The sequence below is a fragment of the Musa acuminata genome, chromosome BXJ1-7 (genome assembly GCF_036884655.1).
Source record: "Musa acuminata AAA Group cultivar baxijiao chromosome BXJ1-7, Cavendish_Baxijiao_AAA, whole genome shotgun sequence".
Taxonomy (NCBI): Eukaryota; Viridiplantae; Streptophyta; class Magnoliopsida; order Zingiberales; family Musaceae; genus Musa; species Musa acuminata.
In genome coordinates this window covers 7,370,273-7,382,678 of record NC_088333.1, presented here as the reverse complement: position 1 = coordinate 7,382,678, position 12,406 = coordinate 7,370,273, and the positions used below count along the sequence as shown (strand labels likewise).

Below are 12,406 nucleotides of genomic sequence, written 5' to 3'. Positions count from 1 at the left end.
GTATAATGAAATTTAAAAAATGATATAAAACGAATAAAATTATAAAAATTCTTAATGAAGCTAAATGACAATTAAGGATACAAGAATTGATCTTCGAGTTTGATTCCCGATTCTACAAACTCGGATCCTAATTGGATCAGATTTATACACGAATCAAATTCGCTAATCGTGACGTAGCACTAATCGTGATTCCAATTTTCTAAAATTAGGAACTAATTATTTTGGGTTCGATTTGAATCATTAATTTTATTAATTATAATTTAAAACCTGTATATATTAAAAAAATAAAAAATGTTAAAAAAATAGATGTATAAACATAGTACCTACAATAACATGAAAAAAAAATTGATATAAAACGAATAAAATTATAAAATTCTTAACCAAACTAAATGACTCTATTAAGATGGAGCCTAAGTTAATTTACTTGAAACACAAAGATTTAATCAATATATGATAGATCCTATTTTGTGTTTTATTTTTATTGTTTATTATATTTAATCAGAATCATCAACTTGAAATGGATAAATAGTCTGATCGATTTTTTTTTTCTAATTTTAGTTCAATTCGATTTCGATTCGAATCGAACCGTGATTAGTATGAGAAAGCAAAGAACCTTGTTTAGATTTTAAGCATATACTTAACAGTAGAACAAAAAGATTGCAAATAAAGCATGGAATTATATATATACAAAGATAATTAATGAATTAAGGAGACAAGAATTACTCCTCAAGTTTGATTCCCGACTCCGTAGACTTGGATCCTAATCGGATCGAATTCGCACACGAACCGAATCTGCAATGCTATAACCCATTGACACTTGCACCGTTGATCGCAAGAAAGCAAACGGATGACGACTATGAGTTCATATCTGGATTTATTTTATGGTAGCTTAGACGATTGAAAAGTGTCTCGGTAGCGAGATGTAGCGCTAATCATGATTTCAATTCTCTAAAATTAGAAACTAATTATTTCAATTTCGATTTTTAATTATTATTGTTAATTAATTAATTAAAAAAATAGATGTATAAATATAATAAGTATAATGATATTAAAAAAGGGTTTAACCACTATATGATATATTTTATTTTATTTTATTCTTATATATATATATATATATATATACGTCAGATTTTTAGATAGACTTAAGTCAAATACGCAGCTTGCGTCGACTCAGGAGGAGACCTCGAGTCAACCTCGAAGCTGTATACCTTCATCGAGAATCAAATTTCCCAACCCCCGACCTCGCGGGACTCGCCGCTATGTCCATTTCTGTTCCCAATCGAAGCGCAGGTAGATGAGACGAGCGATAGCAAAAAGGGTAGGTTAAGATGTTCTTGCTATTTCGCTTCCAGTAATATATGAACCCCCACCGTCCGTCTCGCAATCCGAGTCCTTATTGCCCGATGGAGACGACGGTGTCGGAGAACAAGCCTGAACGCCGACCACCATCGGCCCGTCGCAGCAACATCGACTGGCTCTGGATCATCACCTTGGTTTTCCTCACCACCAGTGCCGCGAACGCAGCCTACCGGTCGCTCCACGACCCCTCGTCGCTGGCGTTCGTTGCGTTCACCTACGCCGACCTGACCCTGATCTTCCTCTGCCTCGAGAGATTCGAGAAGCGGGGCGCCGGTGGCACGCCGCGGGAGAAGAAGCTGTTAAAGGCCGCGGTGTGGGCCCTCGTCACCGCTCTCACCTTCGCCTTCGCGTGGCGTGTGGCGAGAATGATGCCGCGAGTGCTCGCTGCCGTCGTCTGGACGATGGCAGGATCGGTCGCCCTCGGCGGGTTCTACGGGCTGTTCATCTGCCGTCTTGCTAACGAGACTGCGGTCCGTCACGTCTACGTTGGTGACGTGGAGCTTTCTCCCGACGAAAAGGCCTGAAGAATACTTTCCCAGGTCTATGGAGTTCACATGAACCGCATTTATCTACATTATGTCTGTGGTCATTATACGGTCTTATATATACGTATTGTATGCGTGAGTAAGATGAAGACTCTTCCGGTTCATGTATCGTACGTGTGATGCAAATAAAGCACTGCATTTTTCCTTCACTGTTAGCAATTGTCCATGTCGAACTGAGCTGGTGTCACGTTATGGGCCATGGTGTGTTGACTTCGTCGCTCGATCAGATGGACTTTTACGCGCGGGCAATGTTGACTTTTGTTAGACCTTAGACAGCTGGGTGGCACTTCGCTATTCGCTCCTGTGGCTCCCACAACATGAGTCCCCGACGCGGGACGTATACCAAGGACGCGCTGCGCTTTAAGCTTCGTGCCATCGCTACGATGCCCTGAACCTTGTTTGATCTCAGATGGGAGATCCACCCACACCGTCTCATCTACCACGTCAACCTCAACTGTGGCGCTATAACACGTGGCAGTCCGTCGCCTTACCGCTGATAAAGTCCAAGTCAGCCGTCGTCTACCACGTGCTCTACTTATTGATCACCGAGTCAACCGTCGCACAACCTAGTCAACCGTTTGACGTGGTCGCATATGGTGGAGAACTTCGTCGGATGCGTCTTACGATTCGCGATGGCCCGATTGGGAGAGACCTACGGCGCATGTCCTTCCGCGTACCATGCGCGGCCGCGCTCTCCACGGCGACGTGCACTCGTTTTCAGGCGCGTCCATGTCCTTCGGCTTCCATCTATAAAGGCTCGTTCCCCGTTACCTGCCTGTATCGCCACATTGTCAGATATCGGAGCTAACAGCAACGGGAAACGAGCCCCGCCCCCGTTCGAACACCAAGTAGCATCACCGCCCGCGATCCAATAGCTATAGCCTCAGCTGCGAGCCAGGTCTTCAGTTGTCTCCCCACCACTGCTCTTCTGATCCTCATCACCCCCCCAAGTTTGACGCTACCTCAGTGATCCAACGGAGGCAGCTTCCTTGCACTCGCGAGGCCTTGTCTGGCTAGATTCCGTGGTCTGTACATCTACCGGGATGCCGGAGACTTTGTCGTCGCCGTTGATGGTGGGGACGAGGAAAGGGAGGTGGGAAGACAATTGAAGACCCTGGTTTGCAGCTGGCTGTTGCCATTGGATTGCTGCGGTGCTGCTGTTGCTTGATGGGCTTGTTTTCCGATACTGTTAGCTCCAGTATTCGACAGTGTTGTCAGAGGAAGTGATGGGCTTGTTTTCCGATACTGTTAGCTGCAGGATGCGAAGCCCCATCAATAAGGTACTTTAATGGCATGGCCACACACAGGTTCAGACTCTCTCTCTCTCTCTCTTTCTCTCTCTCACACACTCTCAACAGGACGTCATACACAGGAAATATTTTTTATCGAGTTTGGCCTTCATGTAGCTGCTAATGATCTTTCTTTGGTCACCTACAAGCAACGAAACTCTTCTTTCTGAGAGACGAAGAAGCAACAGGGATTCATATGATGGAGAAAGAAGTTGCAGAGATGGCCTCTTCCGATGGAGATATGGTGGGCTACAGCTACTCAGCTAAACTTAAAAAAATGCTTCGAACAAACATAGTAGCGTTATCAAATCTCTTGTGAGGGTTCCTTTACATGCTATTGATTAGCTAACGAACTGTGGGAGAATTAGAAATGCATATGCATCACTCATGATCTATATTTTATTTGGACGGCAACAAGTTGAAGGTTTGCTGCAATAGATAAGATTCTCGGACGCTGGATCATGTCATCATCTTATTCCAGAACATACATTTCTAGTCCTATCCTAAATATATCGTCGACGTTCGTCAGCATCACTTGAGATGAAGAAATCATCAACGATATGCGATGGGTATCTATAAACTTTCTACTCCAAATGCTATAAACACGATCAGACGGGCGAAAAAACCACGGTTTATGTCTTGATACTCCTTCGTCAAGCTGCTTGCCTGGTCAAGTTGACCTTTAGATCAAGCGACGAAGCATGTATGCTTCATGTGCATTCATTCATAAATGAACCAATGATCTCATAGTTGATTCTCTAGTGATAGCAACAATTTTAATGTTTCGAGGAGAAATTGTTGGACTTTGACTTCGTCTTAATCCACTGTATTCTTTAGTGATTGGGGTTGGAAATGGTCCAAAATTGGAGTTGACGACGACTGTCACAGCAGAAGGAAAGGTGCACCCGCTCGTCTCCCACCAGCTTCGAGATGCGTGCGTAAAATGATCGTGCACGAATCTTGACGCATATCGAAGCTGATGTGATGAGATATTTGCTTATTGATACGTTCATGTAGAAATTAATATGATGGAAAGTGTTATTGTGACATTGATGAGTGGCTGTATTATGATTTGTACTCTATCGTGTATCTGAATCCGAATTTGAATCCAATTTGGATATTTGTTTCATAGTTGGATCCGTTTCGAGCTCGATTATACGATGCCATCCCTTCCCTATCGGGCCCGACACAACCATTCCGCCATGTGATCCGCATCCACCAGGCTTCAAGATCCGTGTCGAGCTTGATTGGCGCCTTCAAGATTCGCGTTTCCTTATATCGATTGTGGGTTTAAATTGCGCTGTCAGTTCCGGTGCCCAGAAACTTCGCTTGCTCTCTCCCTTCGCCGAGGACCGACGGCGGCGCGATGGTGGGAGGGAGAGAGAGCGGCGCCGGCGCCTCGGCGGGAGAGGTGATAATACCGCTGGAGTGGGAGCAGGCGGCGGAGGAGATATCGCGCGCCTTCTCCCCTCCGCCAGTGGTCTTCATCTGCGGGCCCAAGAACAGCGGCAAGTCCACCTTCTCTCGCTATCTCCTCAATGTCCTCTTGCCAAGGTCACCATCGCTTTCCCGCTTCTCGATTCTTATGCATTTTTTGGGAAGTTCTTTTGTTTTCTAAGGTTCTTTGCCTTCTCTTAATAAGTTCAAACGCAAAGTTCGTTCTTTTTTCTAGGGTTTTTGTAATATTCTCTTAGAAGTTTTAACGTAGATTTGTTCTTTTTCTAGGTTTTTTTACCTTATCCTAAAAGTTATAACCTTTGATGAGGTTGATTTGGTTGCAGGTACGGGAAAGTGGGATACCTGGATACGGATGTGGGCCAACCGGAGTTCTCGCCTCCGGGATGTCTCTCGCTTACTCTTGTCGACAAAACTATTCCAGGCATCTTTCTTCTACTTTATTTTATTTTGTGTATCTTTCTGTTACTTCTTGTTGATTTGTAAAGTTGATAATGTCGTTGTTGTTTCTCTATTTACAGATTTGATGAATCCGTGCATCAGAGCAACCGAAAGGTGCGCTTTTAGTTACGTGGTTGTGATTGGAAACTTTAATGTCTGCTTATGTAGATAGGAGATTCGACAAAATTTGGTTTTGTTATCAGGAACCTCTTATACTAGTGATTCTTCACAGTTCAACCTGTAACACTCCTAACAAGTTCAGATAAGATCAGCTACAATTAGTGATAGAGGATGTGTTAATTTCTTGTTTCAGTGTTTGATTCCTTAAGGACTTGTTTGGTGGCACAAAGACTGAGAGGGACTAAGAGAAGTTAGAAGAAATGGTCACTTTTTTTTGTGAAGAAAAGGAAAATTTAGATAGAATAACAAATCACAACTTGAGAAACAAAATCTTTTTGGAAGGCTTTACAATGATTTTTTGAAAATATAGTAGTGATATTAATGGATTCTTTGCAGCTAGGACCCTGCATTAAGCATAAACCAGTCGAAATACTTTTGTTGTTGAAACTTGACATGATATATAATAGGAGACAAATTATCCAAATGAACCTTATAAGACTTAACCAGTTATCCTCCATTCTTGAAAAATATTTGAGTTTTGTGGAGACACTTAGTTATAAGTATGGAAATGTTCCAGGAATGACAAAATTATTAGGACTCTGTATCCTTTTCATATTTTAACCTGGATTTTCTAGAGCAAGTAAACTTCCTTGTCAGACCGGCAGCAATTTTTACATAAACTTAATGACTAAAATTTCCAGTGAAGTTCCTAAAATACAGGAAATAGATCAAAGTTAAAGACAAAATAGACTAATTTGTTACAGAATTTTAAACCTTACTTAGGAATGACACATCTGATTCATGCGATGGCATAAAGTATCATGTAGGTCACTTTGATAAATCTTCTATTTCTTGGCATATTATCATAGTGTTACTTATTTTGTTAAATTTTGAATATTCCACTAGAATATTAGACCCCTCATACTTCTTTTATCTGTCTTTGTATCTGAGGATCAAAGACATGCTCTAATGACATCAATCGACAGGCAACATCATGGGCAAATGTGACTAAAGAAAGTAACATTTATTTTTAATGTGAGATTATTCATCAAGATTCCAGGAACTAATACATTGAACCTACTTGATCTAGATTCTTGGTTTTCTTCTCTCCCTCAGATGTTCAAGGATGACACTTATGTTATTTGATAATTAACCATTTAATAAATGAATTTGTAGGTCCATTTTAGGGTTGGTCCTATATTATTATTTTGCTGTTTTACAACAAACATTTTCTTTCCAAATTTCAGGTGCTTTTTCTTTGGTGATGTCTCCTCAAAGAGTGATCCAAAAGCCTATTTGGATTGTACCTTCAACTTGTATGACTACTTTATTAGGGTGCATTATCAACCAAATGAACTAAATCATCCTGGAAAAGCATTGCCTTTGATTATTAACACTCCTGGATGGGTTAAAGGTTTGTTTCTGGATGGGTTAACAATTTTTTTTGTCAGGTAGCAAGGTGATTTCATGCTGAAGCTTGGGACTAATATAGTTGGCTGTGAATCCTTCTATTATCCTTTTATCGTTTGCAGGCACCGGCTTTGATCTTTTGGTAGAAAAGTTGAGATATATATCTCCCCTTCAAGTGGTTCAGATACGCATTTCAGTTGAGAGTAAAAATCTTCCAGGCACCACATTCTGGTTGGACAGTGACCAACAAGAACCCCATATATATCTTCTCAATTCAGCACGGCATAACTATGAAAATCAATCGTGAGTTTGTTAATATTTGAAAATTTGTGACATTAAGTTACTTTTTAAGCTCTGCTGTCTGAATTTCTGAGGATGAAACTTAAAACAGTGTCTTAATGGAAAGAAAGAAAAAATAAACTCTTCACCTGCATCTTTTCTGCACTTGATGATTTATTTTTTTATTTGCTGATAATTTGCAATTATTGATTGAACATTTTTTGTTCCTGAATCACATGTTCCTTCAAGAGCTTGAGGCATGTTTGTAAGTTTCTGCCTATTGTCTGATATTGGATATGCTACATCCAATTTCAGCTGAAATTTACAATGAACAGAGTAGAAAAAGTAAAAAACACATAGGTGCCAGTGCTATGACAGAGAAAATGTATATTTGTGATAGTGATGCAAATATAATTGCCATGCCTCTTTTGTGAGTCATATTACTCAGAATTAGTATATGCCAGACTATGCATGTTACAAGAATTTGAGATGATGTAGGTACAGGTCTAACTTTATCCTATCCTCTTCTCCTTTGGTCAGGCAAGTCAACCAACAGGGAAGCCTTTAAAAAAGAAGCAAGCCAAAGGTGATGAAAATGCAAAACCATGCAAAAGTGCAAACTTTGTTAGGATATAAGATGGCCCCTTAGTACATTTTTCACCTATTGATGATTTGCCTAAGATTATCACTGAGATATTGGTTCTGCCAGCACCTTATCCAGTGTTCTTCCCATGGTAGCCATTTTAGGTGTAACTGTTGGTAGCAATTTGGTGCATTATCAGTCAGTTTAATGATTCAGAATTTTAGTGGTGATCTATGATGACATCAAGCTTGATCAAGTTGGATATCACTTTTTTTTGTTCTTTATGGTAGATCACATAATATTATGAACCCTTCTGGTTTCATCTTTTAGATTTGGGTTTATGTAGTTAATTTCATTTTGTATACATTTGTTGGTCTTGGGAATTCGACTTTCTTATAATCGAGCACTTTCTGTCATACATTAGTTATACAATATATTATGTATTGAAGTGATAGAACGCTGGATAAACTCACTTTTTACTGTACAATATTGAATTTTTTTTTTCCTGCAGTATATTAGTTCGAAAGGATGCTTGCCGTATGCGAGATCAACGCCTTTTTGACTACTTCAAGCAATGCTTTCCTAGTAACCTGAATATTTTAACAAATAAGGAACTTGCTCATGCTCTGGCTGCTATTGCTCCTTACATGGTTCCTTTTGCAAAAATAAAAGTTGTGCATCTTCATTGTCAGGTTAGCAAAAGATAAGTTGATTTACTAGAGTTATTCTGCCTTATGATTAGAATTGGTTTATCATGTGCATATGCTTTTTCTTGTTTTTGTAATCCTGTGGACCATTTGTGTATGTCATGTTTTGATGGTTATGGTATGAATTCTGCATGAACTTTAGGTAGCAGTCACATTGTACTTTGCTGAAGCAAAAAAAGAGAACAACCAATTATCTTGCAATGACTTAAGAAATGCATGATTAAAATATTTTGATGCTGTTATCTGAATAATCAATGTCAGTACATGATAAGCAACTTACACTAGGTGTTCTCATAAATACGTATCCCTGTCTTTCCCTAGATCATGCTAGGAAATTTAAATCCTGGCATAATCAGTTACTAGTAGCAATTTGGCATAGTGTTAACTGACTGACAAAATTCAGTTGTCTGGAAAAAAATATTCTGTGTGAAGGAAGATAATAAATGTGGTAGCCCTCTCCATAGTCTTGTAACTTTATATTGCTTATGCTGTTTCTTTTGTTTATGTAGGTTCCAAGTAGCGAAATCTTCCACAGTCTCAATGCTACAATTGTTGGCTTGGCAGTTAGTTCTGATGTACCTGCAAAATCTCGGTCTGACACACCTTGGTGTGTAGGACTTGGTACTAGGCTGACCTGCCCGTCTCTTTTCATTTTTTCTTTCATATCAAGTAACCAAGTTCTATGATGTTTTTGTTGTCTGTATGATATTTCCCTTGCTACTTAGGCAAGTTTAATATATGATTATATTGCGAATCCTAAACATATTGAAGTAGATTCTGTTGTGTATGATTTGGATTTCTTGCTTATGCACATATACAAATAGGATTATGTGTTCTTTATAGCCATCTGTTATTGTCAGCGCTACTGTATAGCTAGTTACTGTATTCTTATCTCAGTGGATTTAACCAAAACTTTCTTTTCAAGTAGAGCAAATTTATTTATTTTATCAGGGTATATACATGACAAAGTTAGTATGAATCAAGAAATATTATCCATCTGTGAATTTGAATAGAAAAGAAGCTTAGCAATCCATTTAAAATTCTATTTGGATAGATAACAAGAAATATTTGCATATATGAATAATTAAGGGTTGTCTTGGTTGAGCACTAAATGAGTGGATAAATATTAAGGGTGCAAGGTGGTTTAGGCATGCTCAGAGGACCTGTACTTGCATTGGTTCAGTGAGTTCAATCGATATAGACCTGTACTTGAACCATCTATGCTACCAAATATCCTCGAGTGATCTATGGTACCAATCATGTACATTGATTTGATCTTGACAATGAAGGATTAGGGAGTTTCCATGCAAATGACAATAACATGAAAAGGAGAACAGAAAAAAGACAAGTCACTATTTGTGGGTTAGGAAATCAAAGTTGGACTTAAGTTAATTATGTTAGCTATAATATCTTCATTTTATACCAAGCCTGGCTTATCAGTTACTATTATGTAAATATTTTACACATACTGATCAAGTTTCTCATCTTTTAGACAAAGCATTATAATGGACTTTCTGGGCAGCATCTCTTATAAGTTTTAGCATCTTACATTTGCTTTATAATTAAACTTTAATCTTAAACTATTGACCCTTATGGAATTAGATGTTTCTTAGAAGACATTTCTACCATTTTGAAGTTTGAAGTTTGTTGTATGTTGGGAAAATGTTCACAACATGATAGTCTAGAATTTTTGCGCTACATATCTCGTTCTTGTCATTCAAATTATATCAGCTAAACTACATATCCCTAGGTTTAAACTTGCCATGTTTCACAATTGCTGTCTCGCCTTTCAGATCTTTTATCAGTTTGTTTCTTTAAATGGTTAAGAGTATACCGTAGTTTTAAAACTTCTTTTACTTGTCTTTATGAGTAATTTGCACGCAATATTCTGAAAAAATGTTTTTAAACAATAATGTATTATTTTGTCGCGAGTTCTTGCTATGCCAATGTCAGAGCTATGATCTATGTGCTGTTAATTTATGACTTTATCGATCAGGTATCGTGAGAGCTATTGATGCAATTCGAGGTTTACTCTATGTGATTACACCTGTTCCCCTTGGCACTCTACAAAAGGTTGATCTTCTTCTACAAGGGTTTATCGAAATCCCTACCGGTCTCTTGCAGGTAAAATAATTTTCCATCCATTTTCATGTTTTGATAGTGGAATTTTTCTGCCCAAACATTTCTTTTGAGTACATAGTTTATGATGTGCTCCATATTGTGTTTTAAAGCTCAATGTGATCTTTTGTAGGATAAATGATTCCCTTGATTCTAGGACTCCTTTAGTCAATACCTTTCTTGCACTAATGTGTCATACCTCTGCTTTTCCCTAATTCTACATATAAATCCTCATTTGCAAAAGTAATAAACACAAAGGTTTTCTAGCAGCTACCAGTACACATATGTACCTCATCACTAGGAAGAAAATTTTGAATGACATATACACATGCCTTCTTCAAGGGTTGTAATACATGGGTGCCCTTTATATTCTAGTCTCTGCTTGGATTGTTCTCTACTTGGATATGCAACCCTTCATTTTGAGAATCTAAAAAGAACTTGCACCCTATTTTAAGTGATAATGGTTGCCAATGCTCTTTGATTAAAGCTATTTGCCGAAAACTGTGGCTATGCTTGTTCATGTTTTGGGTGTAAAAGATTCTTCAAGTACCATAGTTTTACATTTCTGGTTGCAACCATCTCAGGTGCGTGGATGTTTATCCCCTTACATGTCGACAAATGTTCTCCACAAGATATCAGAAGAGCATTTATAAGGGTTTCCAACTGGGTTTTCCTGCTGATTACATGAACTGAACCACGCACAACAGTTTCAATTGGTGATCTCAGTGATATCTTGCTCTGCACAATTTTTTCTCTGGTTCTGTCGACCTCCAGAAGCAATTTTGAAGAGACTACCGTGAAGGAAGATAATCTTCGATTCTAAAGCTTCGGAAGGACAACTTTTCATTCGAAATCTGATTATGTAATTGAGCTCTTGTGAAAGTGTACAAGCAAGATAAGCAGGACTCAGAGCTCTGCCGTGCACACTGCTCCTTTCACACTCAATATGCAAGATAAGCTACAGACTGATACAGTCTACTTTCCCATGACATCCATTCTAATGGTTAAGGAGCAGTGTGCACGGTAGCGCTCCTACTGTACTTTCCCATGACATCCATTCTAATGTAGTTCTATTTAGAGATTGATTACTTCTACTGTACTCTTCTGATTTGGTGAAATTGCATGCTGAACTGACTGCGTATCTGACCAAATGCAGAAGATAGTGTCCTGTTCTCTCTAAAAGCTTATTCATGTAGACATTTGCAGGCATCCTCGGATTCCAGCAGCAAGTGGTTGATGCAGAGCTAATACAGAACGAGGCATCACACCGCCCCCGATACCTTGTCGGAGATCGTTTGCTGCGCACCGGAGTCTGGAGCCCCGGCCGTGAGGTTGTACTCTACCTTCTTGCGAGCCCGCATCACATGCAGCACGCCACACCCAATTCCCAGCAACAAGAAGAGACCATAGAAGCCAGCAGAAGAGGCGACGGGAAGGAGAAGCGCGACCCGCAGCGCGAGCACCAGCAGCAGCAAGGCGACGGTGATCGCGGCCGCCTTCTCCTTGATCCGCTCGCCGCGGGGGGTGGCGACGACGGCGAAAACAAGGCCGAGGCTCGTGAGCACGGCCAACCAGATGAGCAGGAGGAGGGGGAGGTGGAGTGGGTGTGCCGGGTCGAGCTGGGCTCTTGCCGGGATGGTCGTGTAGACACCGACGCAAACCATCGCCGGAAGAACCAGCTGCCATGCCGGCCTCGTGTACGGTTGGTCGCCGGAGGAGCAGACCATCGAGCTCTTGTCCATCTCCGTCGATCTCAGCAGGCGTTTGTAGTTGAGAGTGGAAGCTGCAGGTACCGCGGCTATTTATGCTGCCGAGCTCGATGAGCGGCGATGCGTTTGGTGAAGATGGTGTCGCCACTCGCGAGATATGATGAAAACATGGATGATGATGATGATGATGATGATGACGACGACGATGATGATGATGCGTTTGGTCAGACTGGTGTGTCAACATGGATGACGACGACGACAAACAAGCTGCGGTTGATCGAAAGCTTCGGTGGGAAGTAACCGAGGCGTGTAGTCCTACCCACGTGGACGGCCGACTTATTTCCGATGTGTGGGATCCACACAAGTCGGGAAAAAAATGCTCATCTAATCC

The 12,406-nt window shown here is 40.3% G+C and overlaps 2 protein-coding genes across 3 annotated transcripts; both read left to right on the top strand.

Annotated features, from left to right (window-relative positions):
* Window positions 1–1,173: 1,173 nt before the first annotated feature.
* On the top strand, window positions 1,174–2,053 carry LOC135679892 (uncharacterized). The gene has a single exon (XM_065193878.1). The coding sequence runs from the start codon at window positions 1,359–1,361 to the stop codon at window positions 1,881–1,883; it is 525 nt and encodes a 174-aa protein (XP_065049950.1). The 5' UTR covers window positions 1,174–1,358; the 3' UTR covers window positions 1,884–2,053.
* Window positions 2,054–4,482: 2,429 nt separating this feature from the next.
* Window positions 4,483–11,394, top strand: LOC135678548 (polynucleotide 5'-hydroxyl-kinase NOL9-like). Of its 2 annotated transcripts, none has more exons than XM_065191475.1 (9): window positions 4,483–4,747; window positions 4,975–5,072; window positions 5,170–5,203; window positions 6,457–6,623; window positions 6,742–6,922; window positions 7,993–8,173; window positions 8,698–8,809; window positions 10,185–10,312; window positions 10,891–11,394. In XM_065191475.1, exons 1-9 carry the CDS (start codon window positions 4,560–4,562, stop codon window positions 10,957–10,959), a joined length of 1,158 nt encoding a protein of 385 aa, XP_065047547.1. In that variant the 5' UTR covers window positions 4,483–4,559; the 3' UTR covers window positions 10,960–11,394. The 2 variants fall into 2 exon arrangements, with proteins under 2 accessions (XP_065047547.1, XP_065047548.1); XM_065191476.1 differs by having other exon boundaries at window positions 4,568–4,701.
* The last annotated feature ends 1,012 nt before the right edge of the window (window positions 11,395–12,406 follow it).

What these genes read in the sequence shown, in the direction of transcription:
- LOC135679892 (XM_065193878.1), top strand. Translation starts at nt 1,359, where the DNA reads ATGAACCCCCACCGTCCGTCTCGCAATCCGAGTCCTTATTGCCCGATG.
- LOC135678548 (XM_065191475.1), top strand. Translation starts at nt 4,560, where the DNA reads ATGGTGGGAGGGAGAGAGAGCGGCGCCGGCGCCTCGGCGGGAGAGGTG. An exon ending in TGCATCAGAGCAACCGAAAG is followed by an intron (nt 5,204 to 6,456) that starts GTGCGCTTTTAG and finishes TCCAAATTTCAG; the next exon opens with GTGCTTTTTCTTTGGTGATG. An exon ending in CACTCCTGGATGGGTTAAAG is followed by an intron (nt 6,624 to 6,741) that starts GTTTGTTTCTGG and finishes TATCGTTTGCAG; the next exon opens with GCACCGGCTTTGATCTTTTG.